We start from the raw sequence: 16,092 nt of genomic DNA, 5'->3' as shown, positions 1-16,092 counted from the left end.
AAAGAGGTCGTGTTTAAATTATATAATTAATTCACAGGTTTAACTTATCATACAAAGATTCAAGTGTTTATTTAATCATATCAATAATCCATTATTTAATTTATTGAATGAAGACTTTCAAAACATTATTTATCATATAAATAATCAAGTGTTTCATTTATTATACAAATAATCAAGTGTTTCATTTATTATATACATACACATAATCAATTGTTTACTTTATTACATAAAGAAGTCTCGTCTTTAATTTATTATATAAATAATTCAACGAAATATTGAATTCTTTACATAATAAATTAAACAAAGGAATATTTATATAATGAATTAAACTATTGAATTGTTTATGTAATAAATTAAACAATTGATTATTTAATGAATTCAACGATTCAATTATTTAGAAAATAAATTAAACACTTGAATTATCTGCTTCCAATGTCTTTGTTTTTCGGCCTGATATTAAGATCATTAATGGCGGCTGCATCACCCAGCATGCAGCGCGGTACAGATTGTGCCCTATCTGAATCAGTGGAGCCCAGTGCGCAGGCGCAGTAGTGACTCATTACCGGTCAGTGTGTCCTGAGCATGCGCGGCCAGTCGAGGCTGTGGGAGGAGCGCGTTCGGTGCAGGTCAGAGGATCGGAGCAAGAGGCTCAATAAACCCCGGGGCCCGGGTCCGGGCTCAGGCCCAGGCTCAGGCTTTACAAACCCCGAGTGCGGGCCCAGACCCGAATATAAAACAGTGAACATTATCCCCCCCTCACTACCCGCCGGGAAATGAAGGGGAAATGGGGATCGGTCAGGGAGCGTCTGTAAATGAAGGAGAAATGGGGATCGGTCAGGGAGCGTCTGTAAATGAAGGAGAAATGGTGATCGGTCAGGGAGCGTCTGTAAATGAAGGGGAAATGGTGATCGGCCAGGGAGCGTCTGGAAATGAAGGAGGAATGGTGATCGGTCAGGGAGCGTCTGGAAATGAAGGAGGAATGGTGATCGGTCAGGGAGCGTCTGTAAATGAAGGAGAAATGGTGATCGGTCAGGGAGCGTCTGTAAATGAAGGAGAAATGGTGATCGGTCAGGGAGCGTCTGTAAATTAAGGAGAAATGGTGATCGGTCAGGGGGCGTCTGTAAATTAAGGAGAAATGGTGATCTCTATACCTTTAGTCATCCAGGGAGCTCTAGCTTTGGATGCTGTTCCTTTCCTCCTCGTGGGAATCTGTCTACTCTGTACCCAAACCAACTCCTCCTTGAAGGCCTCCCACTGTTCAATTACTGTTCTGCCTGCCAATTTTTGATACCAATCCACCTGGACAAGATCCCTTTTTAACTCACTGGAATTAGCCCTCCTCCAGTTCAGAATTTTCACATTTGACTGTCCCCTGTCCTTTTCCATAACTGTTCTAAACCAAATGAGATTATGATCACTGCTGCCCCACTGAAACATGCTCCACCTGCCCCACTTCATTCTCCACACCCAGCCCACTGCTGTACTCACACTCTCTCACACTCTTTCACACACTCACACTCACTCTCTCACACTCTCTCTCACACCCTTTCACTTATGGTTTAGGGCCACTGAAAGATGATGCGATGGGTTTGGATTTCAGCACAGGGAGGAGGGAGAGTGTGTGGGACGGGGATTTACAGCTTTGAGGAATGAGAGAGGAAATAATGTTCCATAGAAAGTAAAGTTATCTGATCTGAATTTCTATCCTGTAATTACAGTGATAACTTTTATAAACTACTTTTACAGGGGAGGATTTGCAGAGGGAAACTCAAACCAAAGATCACGTCAAGATCTGACAGAGTCACTCGATTCATCAGGACCTGAATATCATCGACCTTTGAATGTGGAAGGAGAAATGTTTGTCTGTTCTGTCTGTGGGAGATGATTTTAGACATCAGTGTGAGTGGAAAAGCACCGAGACATACACACACCCGAGTGAGAGTGTTCCAGTGCACTGACTGTGGAAAGAGCTTTAACCAGTTACACAGCCAGAAAAAACACCGCACCATTCACAGTGGGGAGAAACCGTACACGTGTTCTGTGTGTGGACGAGGCTTCAACTGATCATCAACCTGGAGAGACACAAGGACACCCAGACCATGGAGAAACCGTGGAAATGTGGGGACTGTGGGAAGGGATTCAATTACCCGTCCAGGCTGGAAATTCATCAACACAGTCACACTGGGGAGAGGCCGTTCACCTGCTCCGTGTGTGGGAAGGGATTCACTCAGTCATCCGGCCTCCTGACACACCAGCGAGTTCACTCTGATGAGAGACCTTTTAAATGTTCTGACTGTGAGATGAGGTTTAAAAGCAAAATTAATCTGCTGATACACCAACGTACCCACACTGGGGAGAGGCCGTTCACCTGCTCCGTGTGTGGGAAGGGATTCACTATTTCATCCAGCCTCCAGACACACCAGCGAGTTCACACTGGGGAGAGACCTTTTAAATGTTCTGACTGTGAGAAAAGGTTTCAATGCAAAAGGAACCTGCTGACACACCAATGTACCCACACTGGGGTGAGGCCGTTCACCTGCTCCGAGTGTGGGAAGGGATTCACTCAGTCATCCCTCCTCCTGAAACACCAGCGAGTTCACACTGGGGAGAGACCGTTCACCTGCTCCGTGTGTGGGAAGGGATTCACTCAGTCATCCCTCCTCCTGACACACCAGCGAGTTCACACTGGGGAGAGGCCGTTCACCTGCTCCGTGTGCGGGAAGGGATACACTCGGTCATCCACCCTGCTGACACACCAGCGACTTCACTCCGATGAGAGACCTTTTAAATGTTCTGACTGTGAGAAGAGGTTTCAAAGCAAAAGTAATCTGCTGTCACACCAACGCACTCACACTGGGGAGAGACCGTTCATCTGCTCTGTGTGTGGGAAGGGATTCACTTGGTCATCTGAGCTTCTGACACACCAGCGAGTTCACACTGGGGAGAGGCCTTTTAAATGTTCTGACTGTGAGAAGAGGTTTAAAAGCAAAATTGAACTGCTGAGACACCAACGCACTCACACTGCGGAGAGACCGTTCATCTGCACCGTGTGTGGGAAGAGATTCACTCAGTCGTCCATCCTGCTGACACACCAGCGAGTTCACACTGGGGAGAGGCCGTTCACCTGCTCCTTGTGTGGGAAGAGATTCACTCGGTCATCCATCCTGCTGACACACCAGCGAGTTCACTCCGATGAGAGACCTTTTAAATGTTCTGACTGTGAGATGAGGTTTAAAAGCAAAATTAATCTGCTGATACACCAACGTACCCACACTGGGGAGAGGCCGTTCACCTGCTCCTTGTGTGGGAAGAGATTCACTCGGTCATCCATCCTGCTGACACACCAGCGAGTTCACTCTGATGAGAGATCTTTTAAGTGTTCTGACTGTGAGAAGAGGTTTAAAAGCAAAATTGAACTGCTGAGACACCAACGCACTCACACTGGGGAGAGGCCGTTCATCTGCACCGTGTGTGGGAAGAGATTCACTCAGTCATCCAACCTGCTGAAACACCAGCGAGTTCACACTGGGGAGAGGCCGTTCACCTGCACCTTGTGTGGGATGAGATTCACTCGGTCATTCATCCTGCTGAGACACCAGCGAGTTCACTCCGATGAGAGACCTTTTAAATGTTCTGTCTGTGAGAAGAGGTTTAAAAGCAAATTTAATCTGCTGACACACCAACGCACCCACACTGGGGAGAGGCCGTTCTCCTGCTCAGTGTATGGGAAGGGATTCGCTGGGTCATCCACCCTGCTGAAACACCAGCGAGTTCACACTGGGGAGAGGCCGTTCACCTGCTCCGTGTGTGGGATGAGATTCACTCGGCCATCCAACCTGCAGAGACACCAGCGAGTTCACTCCGATGAGAGACCTTTTAAATGTTCTGACTGTGAGAAGAGGTATAAAAGCAAATTTAATCTGCTGACACACCAACGTACTCACACTGGGGAGAGGCCGTTCTCCTGCTCCGTGTGTGGGAAGGGATTCACTTGGTCATCCTCCCTGCTGAAACACCAGCGAGTTCACACTGAGAGACCTTTAAATGTTCTGACTGTGGGAAGAGATTTAAAATCAGAAACGAACTGCTGAGACATCGACGCACTCACACTGGGGAGAGACTGTTCACCTGCTCCGTGTGTGGGAAGAGATTCACTCGATCATCCCACTTTCTGAAACATTAACTTGTTCACACTATTGAGTGACCTTTTAATGCAGTGACTGTGAGAAGAGCTTTAAAAGCAGAAATGAACTGCTGTCACATCATCGCATGCCCATTGGTTGAGAGACTGTTCACCTGCTCCGTGTGTGGGAAGGGATTCACTCAGTCATCACACGTGCTGAGACACCAGCGAGTTCACGAAATGAGCAGGTCCAACGAGCCGGTCTGTAACACAGGCCAATGACTCAGTGCAGCTCGTTACCCAGTCACTGGGCTCCGTTATAGCCTCTCCTTTGAGTAACACACAAGGAGAAATTGTAAATCTGAAACAGAAAGAGATAATGTATAACACTTCATATCAACCACCAGTTTTTCCCTCTTTCCGGCTTTTAAAACAATCTGTTTCACAGTTTGTCAAACCCGAAACAGCCTCTGGGATTTGCTGATTGAGAATTTCAGTGGAAATTGGGACCGTCATTCAGTATCGGAACAAATATCCCCGCTGAGGTTTCGGGATTGTTACTGGTTTATTTATATCAGTGAGTGACCAATTTTAAACTAGGTGAGGGTCTAAACCTAAGGTAAGAGCCTGGGATAGACAAGAGATTCTTCAATGTATCAAGTTAAATTACACTGATTCCACCAACACTGGACATCACATCCCTCAAACATTGTTACCTGTTACTGTATAAAACTGGTGAGGGTGGAAATGGGAAATAACTGAAAAAAACTTCATTGTTTCAAAGTTATAACCCTGTTTTATCTCTCCTACCCTTCCTAATTAATGGAATGACATTTGAAATTTTTCAATCCATGGAATTATTCCTGAATCAATAGAGTTTTGAGCGATCATGACAAAAGCATATACAATTTCCTCACCTGTTCCCCTTAGTCCCCTGGGATGGTAAACATCAGGTCCTGGAGATTTGTTTATCTTTAGTCTAATTGTTTTCTCCAATACCATTATTTTACTTACACTGAATCCCCTTGATTTATTTTCAGTTTTCCTCGTGTCTCTGGTACATTATCCTCATGCTTTTCTGTGAGTGTCAAAAAAGGCTGCTATTTCCTGATTTTTCAATTACAATATCACCTCCATTTGTCTTTAAGGGGCCCCCATTACTCTTAGTCACCCTTCTTTCTCTTAATGTACGTGTAAAAACCTTGAAAGTTGTCCTTAATTTCACTCACTAGTTTTTCTTGTTTTCCCTCTTTGCACCTTTTACGATTTTTTTTTCGTTTCAGCACCACAATAAACAACTCTTCACTGTGAAATTTGCTCAATTAGTTCTTCAGTGTCAGAGCGAGAATTGTCCATCCCGAATTTATTTAAAGTAACAAACACAAGCACAAATATTCATTCGTCTATCAAAGCACTGATGGACACAGAAAGATAAACACAGCTTGAAACGCAGTCAGTATCGGGATTCACAGGGAAACGGGCAAGGGAAATCGACAAAGACAAAACAGTCTGAACCCCCAACAGAATGTGATGTGTAGCTGATAGATATTAATGAGAGGAGGTGAGAAACCGGACCATGACTTGGCTCCGTGGCTTAGTTGGTTCAAGCGCTTGTTCAGTAAACAAGAGATCTTGGGTTCAACTCCCAGCGGTGTCTTTGTTTAATTCGTGGTGTTTCGTGAATTTTCGACGGAAAAACGCACAGTGCGGTGTTTGTGTTTTGTTCAGGAGCCAACACAGAACTGATCAGGAAGTCTCTTCAAAAATGCCTTTTCATGAAACAGTCAGCCCTCTCATAGAATGTGTCAGTGACACGTTCTTGTTTCTGGGCTCATTGAGGTCGGGGGATAATTCTCGATTCGAGGGTCATACCCTGGAGAAGCCCTAATTTAACCCTCGTCTTTTGATCTTGACGTGCGGTTCAAACTTTGCAAAGAGGAAAAATAAATCCCCAAATCACTCCACCTGAATCTCAAGCGCTTTCGGAAGAAGTTCAGTTCAAACAATCAGGACTTTAAAGGCACCTCAATGAGCTGCACTTTCATTGAACGAGCTTTGCTTACAATTACATTCGACCTTGAAACCGCTCTGGGTTTTCATCTCACTGAAGCAGAGTGTGGCCGCTCTGTATCTGTGAGCATGTCGGTGACGAGGTTCGCTCTGATATTGGTCGCTTTCAATTTTTAAGATCTCGTCAAGTTCAGGGAAAAGAAACCGAGAATCGAATTGTCCCTGTAAGTGATGAATTGAAGGGATTGGTGCTCCAAGCAGATCTGGAAAATGCGCAGTGCGGTCTCTCAGGAATTCCAAATCCACCCTCTCACCACTCGGCGATCATATTAACTGAGCTTTACTCTGGCCCAGTGACACCGCGCTGAAATCGAGTATTTCTCCGGCACGTTTCTCTTAACTTCACAGTTGCTGGTTTAAGAGTGAAGACCGGCTCGTTGGATTTTCACTCATGCAAGTTTCAACCATTCATTTTGTAAAAGTAAACTGACAGTAGACAGCTGTTTATTGGTCGCTGCAGCCTCAAGGTTTAGCTCAGTGAATTACTGGTTTCGCAGTTGACCTCTTCACTTGTCTTGATGGTGCTATTGGTTAGATTGATTCGAGCCCTTATTTTATTTTTCCTCAGGATTCATTGCCTCAATGTTCCAGGGTTTCAATGTGTGTTTTGTCTGCAAGAAAATGTACCGTGATCATAGCCGGCTGAGCAGGGCTGATATTCCACCATTTACCCTGTGGACTAAAAAAAACCTTGTGATCGGAGAGCAGGCACATGAAACTTATAAAGGAATGGAACATTGGCTTCACGGAAATCACAATTCATCTTGACAGACAAGATCCTGAAAGGCGAATTCGCTGTGACATGGAGATTTCTGTAGTGAGCGAGACCAGACTGTTTCTATGTTCAGAGAATAAATGGCGCACGCTTTATGTTGGAAAAGCAAAATGGTGGGGATTTTTGTCATAGCCCGATGCCTTTCGTGTTGTATCAATTGTCCCTCGTTGCGTTACTTTCATCTTGATCGCATAACCAGTTAGGGCGTTCTTGTGATAAATGGCGACAATTGCCTGCTTTGATAAATTTAACAACGGCTGCACCAGATTCCTGGCGTCAAAAACACTGAACTTTTAACCCCACTCTTAAGATACAGTCTGTAAAATAATGAAATTTCATCACATGCAAAGCACAAAAATCAAAGATTCCAACCACTCGCTGTGTAAAGAAGTTTTTACTCATGTCACCTTTGGTTCTTTTACCAATCACCTTAAATCTATGCCCTTTGGTTCATGTCCCTTCCGCCAATGGGAACAGTTTCACTCTATCTACTCTGTCTGGGCCCTTCATGATTTTGAATATCTCCATCAAATCTCGTCTCAGCCTTCTCAGTTCCAAGGTGAACAATCCCAGCGTCTTCAGTCTATCCATGTAATTTAAGTCCCTCACCCCTGGAATCATTCCAGTAAATCTCCTCTGCACCCTCTCAAGGCCTTCACATCCTTCCAAAAGTGCACTGCCCAGAACTGGACACAATACTTCATTTGTGGCCGAAATAGTGTTTTATGAAGGTTCATCATGACTTCCATGCTTTTCTACTCTATGCCCCTCTTTATAAAGCCCAGGACCCCGTCTGCTTTATAAACCGCTTTCTCAACCTGCCCTGCCACTTTCAACGATTTGTGCACATATACCCCAAGATCCCTCTGTTCCTCTAACCCTTTTAGAATTCTGCCCTCTAGTTTATATTGCCTCTCCTCGTTTTTCCCACCGAAACGCATCACCTCGCATTTTTCCGTGTTGAACTTCATCTGCCAAGTGTCCGTCCATGCCACCAGCGTGTCCATATCCTCTTCAAGTCTATCCACCTCACTGTTCTCTACCCTTCCAAGTTTTGTGTCATCTGCAAATTTTGATATTGTACCCTTTACTCCCAAGTCCAAGTCATTAATATATATCAAGAAAAGTAGTGGTCCCAGCACCGACCCCTATGGAACACCATTGCCCACCTCCCTCCTGTTCGAAAAACAACCATTCACCACAACTCTCTGTTTCCTGTCATTTAGCTAGTGTTGCATCCATATTGCTATTGCCCCCGTTATTCCATGGGCTGCAATCTTGACAGCAAGCCGACCACGTGGCACATTATCAAACGCTTTTTGAAAATCCATATACACCACGTCAACTGCATTGACCTCATCGACCCTCTCTGTTACCTCATCAACCAACTCTATCAAGTTGGTTAAACACGATTTGCCTTTAACAAATCCGTGCTGGCTTTCCCTAATCAATCCACACTCGTCCAAGTGACTGTTAATTCTGTCCCAGATTATCATTTCCAAAACTTTCCCCATCACCGAGGTTAAACTGACTGGCCTATAGTTGCTGGGTTTATCTTTACACCCTTTTTTTGAACAAGGTTTTAACATTTGCAATTCTCCAGTCCTCTGGCACCATCCCCATATCTAAGGATGTCTGGAAGATTATGGCCAGTACCTGTGCAATTTCCCCCTTTACTTCCCTCAGCATCCTCGGGTGTTATCCCATCCGGACCAGGTGACTTATCTATTTTAAGTACAGCCAGCCTTCTTTCTCATTTTTTAGCCCATCCAGTATCTTAACTATATCTTCCTTTACCGAGAATCTGGCAGCATCTTCTTCCTTGGTAAAGAACAATACGAAGTACTCATTTAGTACCTCAGGCCATGCCCACTGCCTCCATGAGTAGATCTCCTTTATGGTCCCTAATCGTCCCCACCCCTCCTCTTACTACCCGTTTACTGTTAACATGTCTGTAGAAGCTTTTGATTCCCTTTTATGTTGTCCGCTATTCTTATGCTCTCTCTTTGCCCCTCTTATTTCCTTTTTCACTTCCCCTCTGAACTTTCTATATTCTCTCTGGTTGGCACTTGTGTTATTAACCTGACACCTGTCATACACCACTTTTTCCCACTTCATCTTACTCTCTATCTCTCTTATTATCCAGGGAGCTCTGGCTTTAGTTGCCCCACCTTTCTACCTCGTTGGAATGTACCTTCTCTATACCCGAATCATCTTTTCAAAAGCCGCCCACTGTCCAATTATAGTTTTGCCTGACAATCTTTAATTCCAATTTACCGGGGCCAGATCTGTTCTCATCGCACTGAAATTGACCCTCATCCGATTGAATACTTTTACTTTAGAGTGGACAGAGTCCATTTCCATAGCTATTCTAATCCTTATGATACTGATCGCTGCTCCCTAAATGCTCCCCCAATGACACTTGCTCCACTTGGCCCACCTCATTCCCTTGAACCAAGTCCAGCAATGCCTCCTTCCTCAGTGGGCCAGAACCGTACTGGTCGAGAAAGTTATCCTGAACACATTTCAAAAATTCTTCCCCTTCTTTGCGCCTTATATTATTGTTATCCCAGTCGATATGAGGATAGTTGAAATCACCTGTTATCACCACTCTATGGCTTTTGCACCTCTCTGTAATTTGGTGGCTTATAGAATACACCAAGTAGTGTAATCGGACCTTTATTGTTCCTCAGCTCTAACTCAGTACCCAGGAGAAATTCCCTCCTTCCTGGGAACTTTGTATTAAGCAGAAGTTAGCAGCAAAAAGTGTTCGTGGTGGGACTGAGAAATGCTTAAACAACCGGCTCCCTGTGAAACAGAGCTCCAAGTGTCGGTTTAAATAAAGTCCTGAACTGACAGAGCGGCGGGCAGATGAGGATTGAATTAAATCCCAATTCACTGAATCTAAACAAGGTTTAAATAAGTGAATCTGTCAGGAGTGGGATTCCTGAGCTTGTGTGTGAGCTGAAACTGGATCGGTCCCGTTCTGTAAAGACTGAATGGCAGGCGGCTCCCAGACAGGGCTCAGGCCGGGACTGGCAGCTCTCCGCTGGGAACGGCTGGATTGGAGAGCGGGGCTCCTGCGCTGTTGCTGCTGCTGCTTCCGCCTCTTCGAGTCCCTGTGCCGGTCGGTACCGATCTCCCTCCTATGGATCCGGCTCCAGGTGGGCGCTGTGGGCCTCGTGGCGCAACGGTAGCGCGTCTGACTCCAGATCAGAAGGATGCGTGTTCGAATCACGTCGGGGTCATTGCATTTTCGCAACGTTTCAGTGTCACTCTGTTTTATCGCGGGGCAGTCTTTCAGGGATGGTCTGTTCACTGTGTGTAAAATAATATTTATCACAGAATGAACACACCACAGAAGGTGGCCATTCGACCCATCAATCCCTTACCTGCCTTTTGTAAGACCAATCCCATTGGTCCCATTCCCCGTCCCTTTCCCCGTGGCCCTGCATTTTCCCCTTCAAGTATTTATCAAATTCCTTTTTAAAAGCCACGATTGAATCTGCTTCCACCGCCCTTTCAGGCAGCGTATTCCAGATCATAACTATTCGCTGCGTAAAAAAGATTTTCCTCATGTCGCCTTTGGTTCTTTTGCAATCACCTCAAATCTGTGTCCTCTGGTTCTCGACACTTCCGCCAATGGGAACAGCTTCTCTTTATTAACTTTATCTGAACCCTTCATGACTTTGAACACTTCTATCAAATCTCCTCTGAACCTTCTCTGCTCTGAGGAGAACAACCCCAGCACGGCGTAAATGCGGTCAATTAGCTCCAATTTATTTATTTGGGCATTAAACAAAATGTGAAAGACTGGCGAGGCGTTGTGTGAACGGAGCTCACTGCTCTAAGACAATAAATCCAATCACTGCGTGGGCGCTGGGTTCAAATCTCACGACTGATAGAATTTCTGGCAATGTTCATTTTGACCTGTTCGCTGAAAACCCGATTGTCGTGCGATGGAGCAGAGGATGTGAAAGAAGCTGAAAGTGGAAGTGCAGATATTAGTTTCATCACAGTGACTGGACACGTTTCCACAGGTTCGGGCCTCTCACCTTAATATTCTTTCCAGCAGAGCGGGACAGGTGATCAGAGTGACCGGGCTCCAGCGGCGCAATCGGTCAGTGCGCGGTCCTTATCTGACAGAACAGGGTCGGGAAATACCGAGGTTGTTAATTCGAGTTTCACCGAGATCAAACCATCCTTTTTCTTGTGAACATTTCGACCGGAGTTGAAGGTACAATTGGTTTGTTCCAAAATGCATCTACTTATCTGAATTGCCATGTGGTTCCTCCGGACTGCGCTGATGCAATAGCAGATGAGATGTTCAGTATTCCTTGTTTACAGGAGGGAGGCTGCGGTTTTGGAGACACAAACTATGATTTTGATCCATCTACAAATCGTGGGATTTAACTGGAGCTTTAAACCAGCGCCTTGGACCGCTCAGCCAGGATACTTTCCATCCTGCACTTCAGGAGCTAGTTTTACAGGAATAGAATTACTACAAGCAAGAATTCTCCCCCTCAAGCACCAATGCTCACACGGCAGCAGGATGCATGTGTCCAGTGAGAAACCTGTCTGAAGGAACATTCAGTCTGACAGAGCCGGAAGTCCAGCAGATTGACTTTCGGTCTGATCAGATGATGAGTCTCCTCCTTGAGAGAGTTTTGCCAATCCAGCTCAGAGTGGATTTAGAATCATAAATCCGGGTGTGACTGGAGCCACTTGTGTAAGATGAAGTGTCGGGGGCAGTTTCCCGTCCTTGACGGACATTAATGATCCTGTTGCGGATTTGCTGCAAAATTTCACTTCCCAGCTCCCTGAACTAAAATCCAACTCTGGTGGGACTCGAACCCACAACTTTTGAATATCTGCTCCAACCATTTAAGTAGAAGTCCAACACGCTATCCATTGCGCCACAGAGTCAGTTACCTTCTGAAAGGGGGAGTGGGGATTCTGTGCTGTGGTTGAGGCGGTCAGGCTGCTCCTGCTTCCGCCTCTCACATTCCGAGAGCCGGGGCGGCAGTCTGCACCGATCGCCCTCCAATGGATCCGGCTCCAGCCGCTTGTTGTGGGCCTGGTGCAAGAACAGTCGCGTCTGACTCCACATCAGAAGGCTGCGTGTTTTGAACCAGGTTGAAATCACAGCATTTTCACTGTGGCTCAGGGTCCTGCCGACTGATTTTAGATCGGGACAGTGTTTTAGTGATGGGATGTTCAGTGTTTGTGCAATAATATCAAAAATAATTTTGATACATTAATTTGCTTTTTTTCTGTTACTTTCCATTTACACCCTCTCCAGCTCGGGTTGTTCTCCTCAGAACAGAGAAGGTTGAGAGGAGATTTGATGGAAGTGTTCAAAATCATGACGGGTTTCGATAAAGTAAATACGGAGAAAGTGTTCCCATTGGCGGAAGGATCGGGAACCAGGGGACACAGATTTAAGGTGATTGGCAAAAGAACCAAAGGCGACATGAGAAAAAAAATAAGCAGCGAGAAGTTCTGATCTGGAATGCGCTGCCTGAAAGGGTGCAAAATCGTCGAGCAGAAATTGATAGCCAAGTTCCGCACCCATGAGGACGGCCTCAACCGGGATCTTGGGTTCATGTCACACTACACGTTACCCCACCAGCGAACAAATGTTATCTGTTTTTAATATAACGGGTCATTGACTGTCTCTCTCCCTCTCTCTCTCTTTTGGGGGGTTTGTATATTCAGTGGCCTTTTAGATGACACCTTTCTGTCTGCTCACTGTGATTGCCTTGGCAACGGGCACTAATCACCAGGCATTGTTATGTGATCTTAAAATGCGAAGGATTCGAAATTGTCATTTCCACACCGCCTGAGGAAGGGGAAAGCCCCCGAAAGCTTGTGGGATTAAAAATAAAATCGTTGGACTATAACTTGGTGTTGTAAAATTGTTTACAATTGTTAACCCCAGTCCATCACCGGCATCTCCACATCATGAAAGGGTGGTGGAAGCAGATTCAATCGTGGATTTCAAAAGGGAATTGGATAAATAGTGTAAGGGAAAACATTGCAGGGCTACGGGGAAAGAGCGAGGGAATGGGACTAACTGGAATATTCTTACAAAGAGCCGGTACAGACTCGACGGGCCGAATGACCTCCTTCTCTGCTCCAACGATTCAATGATTTGTCAAGCTCGAAGTGCTTGCGACTTCAGTGGGAGGTCCGTCTGTACAAAGAAGGAGCACTTCCGCATTGCAGTTCTGCAGCACTTTCCTTGTTGGCTCCGGAATTAATACAAATACCGCCCTGTGTTATTTTGTCGTTTAATTCACAAATGAGGTAAATATCAGAGAGAATAAAAAGGCACCGCTGGGAATCGAACCGATGAACTCTTGTTACGGAAAAGGCAATTTGCCCAGCTTCGCCAAGGAGACAAATTAAGCTGCAAAGGCCCCAGCTCCTCAGACTGATACCGAGCATCTACCTGTCACTGTCTGACAGCGTTTGAGACAGTTTGTATTTTCCCATTTCTCTTGTCTATTTCGCTGTGTTTACCGATACTCTGTATCTCTCGCTCTGTTTACCGATACTCTGTATCTCCCGCTGTGTTGACCGATACTCTGTATCTCTCGCTGTGTTGACCGATACTCTGTATCTCCCGCTGTGTTTACCGATACTCTGTATCTCTCGCTGTGTTTACCGATACTCTGTATCTCTCGTTGTGTTTACCGATACTCTGTATCTCTCGATGTGTTTACCGATACTCTGTATCTCTCGTCGTGTTTACCGATACTCTGTATCTCTCGCTGTGTTTACCGATACTCTGTATCTCTCGTTGTGTTTACCGATACTCTGTATCTCTCGTCGTGTTTACCGATACTCTGTATCTCTCGCTGTGCTTACCGATACTCTGTATCTCTCGATGTGTTTACCGATACTCTGTATCTCCCGCTGTGTTTACCGATACTCTGTATCTCTCTGTGTGTTTACCGATACTCTGTATCTCCCGCTGTGTTTACCGATACTCTGTATCTCTCGCTGTGTTTACCTATACTCTGTATCTCTCGCTGTGTTTACCGATACTCTGTCTCTCTCGCTGTGTTTACCGATACTCTGTATCTCTCTGTGTGTTTTCCAATACTCTGTATCTCTCTGTGTGTTTACCGATACTCTGTATCTCTCGCTGTGTTTACCGATACTCTGTATCTCTCGCTGTGTTTACCGATACTCTGTATCTCTCTGTGTGTTTTCCGACACTCTGTATCTCTCGCTGTGTTTACCGATACTCTGTATCTCTCTGTGTGTTTTCCGATACTCTGTATCTCCCGCTGTATTTACCGATACTCTGTATCTCCCGCTGTGTTTTCCGATACTCTGTATCTCCCGCTGTGTTTACCGATACTCTGTATCTCTCGCTGTGTTTACCTATACTCTGTATCTCTCGCTGTGTTTACCGATACTCTGTATCTCTCTGTGTGTTTACCGATACTCTGTATCTCCCGCTGTGTTTACCGATACTCTGTATCTCTCGCTGTGTTTACCTATACTCTGTATCTCTCGCTGTGTTTACCGATACTCTGTATCTCTCGCTGTGTTTACCGATACTCTGTCTCTCTCGCTGTGTTTACCGATACTCTGTATCTCTCTGTGTGTTTTCCGATACTCTGTATCTCTCGCTGTGTTTACCGATACTCTGTCTCTCTCGCTGTGTTTACCGATACTCTGTATCTCTCTGTGTGTTTACCGATACTCTGTATCTCTCGCTGTGTTTACCGATACTCTGTATCTCCCGCTGTGTTTCCCGATACTCTGTCTCTCTCGCTGTGTTTACCGATACTCTGTATCTCTCGCTGTGTTTACCGATACTCTGTATCTCTCTGTGTGTTTTCCGATACTCTGTATCTCTCGCTGTGTTTACCGATACTCTGTATCTCCCGCTGTGTTTACCGATACTCTGTCTCTCTCGCTGTGTTTACCGATACTCTGGATCTCCCGCTGTGTTTACCGATACTCTGTATCTCTCCCTGTGTTTACCGATACTCTGTATCTCTCGCTGTGTTTACCGATACTCTGTATCTCTCGCTGTGTTTACCGATACTCTGTATCTCTCTGTGTGTTTTCCGATACTCTGTATCTCCCGCTGTATTTACCGATACTCTGTATCTCCCGCTGTGTTTTCCGATACTCTGTATCTCTCCCTGTGTTTACCGATACTCTGTATCTCTCGCTGTGTTTACCGATACTCTGTATCTCTCGCTGTGTTTACCGATACTCTGTATCTCTCGCTGTGTTTACCCATACTCTGTATCTCTCGTTGTGTTTACCGATACTCTGTATCTCTCGCTGTGTTTACCGATACTCTGTATCTCCCGCTGTGTTTATGTCTGTGTCAATCCGTGGTCTGATTCTGAATGAACAATGAAATAAATGAGGAGTTTTAGACAATTCTCCCTCTGACACTGAGGAACCAATGAGCGAAACTTTATAATAAGATATTGTTTATTGTGAAGCAGCAAAGAAAACATTGTATTTTGAATGTTTTAGGTTCTGTTATGTCCAAAAAGAAACTGTGAGCACAACGTGTTTACAACACGCCGCCTTTTAAGTTGATGTCCGGCTCGCTAACATTACAGCACGAGGTGTGGGCACCGCGCTGATAACCTTCAGGTGTATCCGGGCCTTTCAGACACTTCGTGTGACACAAGAGCTTTCCAATCCCCGCCAGCTCCTGGACACCGACACATCCGTTGAAGCAGCATTCACCGGCAGGACCGATATCGCGCCCCCTTTGCCGGACTTCAGCAAATTGAACTTTGAAGATACAAAGCAGGGCGGAAAGTATCTGGAAAACAGTTAAACTTTCAGTGTTCAGACTTTAGTGAGAACAATAAACAGGACTTTGGGTCGATATCAAGTGGGTGTGCTGTCGGAGTGCGCTGTTGCTTCCTGAAGTGTGGGAGTGCAGATATGAGTGTGATGTTCACATATGAACTGTGGGTGTGTATATATGAGTGTGATGTTTATATTTGAACTGTCGGTGTGTACACATGAGTGTGATGTTTTTATTTGAATTGCGGAATGAACAGGAGAGGCAATGCCTCCTGGGGTTATATTTTTTTGAAGACAATGACATAAAGAGCAACATTGACGTGGG

The 16,092-nt window shown here is 45.3% G+C and overlaps 1 protein-coding gene and 2 non-coding genes across 3 annotated transcripts; 2 read left to right on the top strand and 1 right to left on the bottom strand.

The window, feature by feature from the left end:
* The first annotated feature begins 1,699 nt into the window (after positions 1-1,699).
* Positions 1,700-7,079, top strand: LOC137319955 (zinc finger protein 268-like). Its single transcript, XM_067981827.1, has 2 exons — positions 1,700-4,723; positions 6,762-7,079. Exon 1 carries the CDS (start codon positions 2,100-2,102, stop codon positions 4,089-4,091), a length of 1,992 nt encoding a protein of 663 aa, XP_067837928.1. The 5' UTR covers positions 1,700-2,099; the 3' UTR covers positions 4,092-4,723; positions 6,762-7,079.
* A 3,065-nt stretch (positions 7,080-10,144) lies between these two features.
* Positions 10,145-10,216, top strand: trnaw-cca (transfer RNA tryptophan (anticodon CCA)). The gene has a single exon. It is a non-coding gene; the product is annotated as a tRNA-Trp (tRNA).
* Positions 10,217-11,801: 1,585 nt separating this feature from the next.
* Positions 11,802-11,894, bottom strand: trnar-ucu (transfer RNA arginine (anticodon UCU)). The gene is made up of 2 exons: positions 11,858-11,894; positions 11,802-11,837 (listed from the first exon to the last, which is right to left on the bottom strand). It is a non-coding gene; the product is annotated as a tRNA-Arg (tRNA).
* Positions 11,895-16,092: the final 4,198 nt, after the last annotated feature.

The sequence above is a fragment of the Heptranchias perlo genome, unplaced genomic scaffold (assembly GCF_035084215.1).
Source record: "Heptranchias perlo isolate sHepPer1 unplaced genomic scaffold, sHepPer1.hap1 HAP1_SCAFFOLD_949, whole genome shotgun sequence".
Taxonomy (NCBI): Eukaryota; Metazoa; Chordata; class Chondrichthyes; order Hexanchiformes; family Hexanchidae; genus Heptranchias; species Heptranchias perlo.
This window is presented reverse-complemented; position numbering and strand designations above follow the sequence as displayed.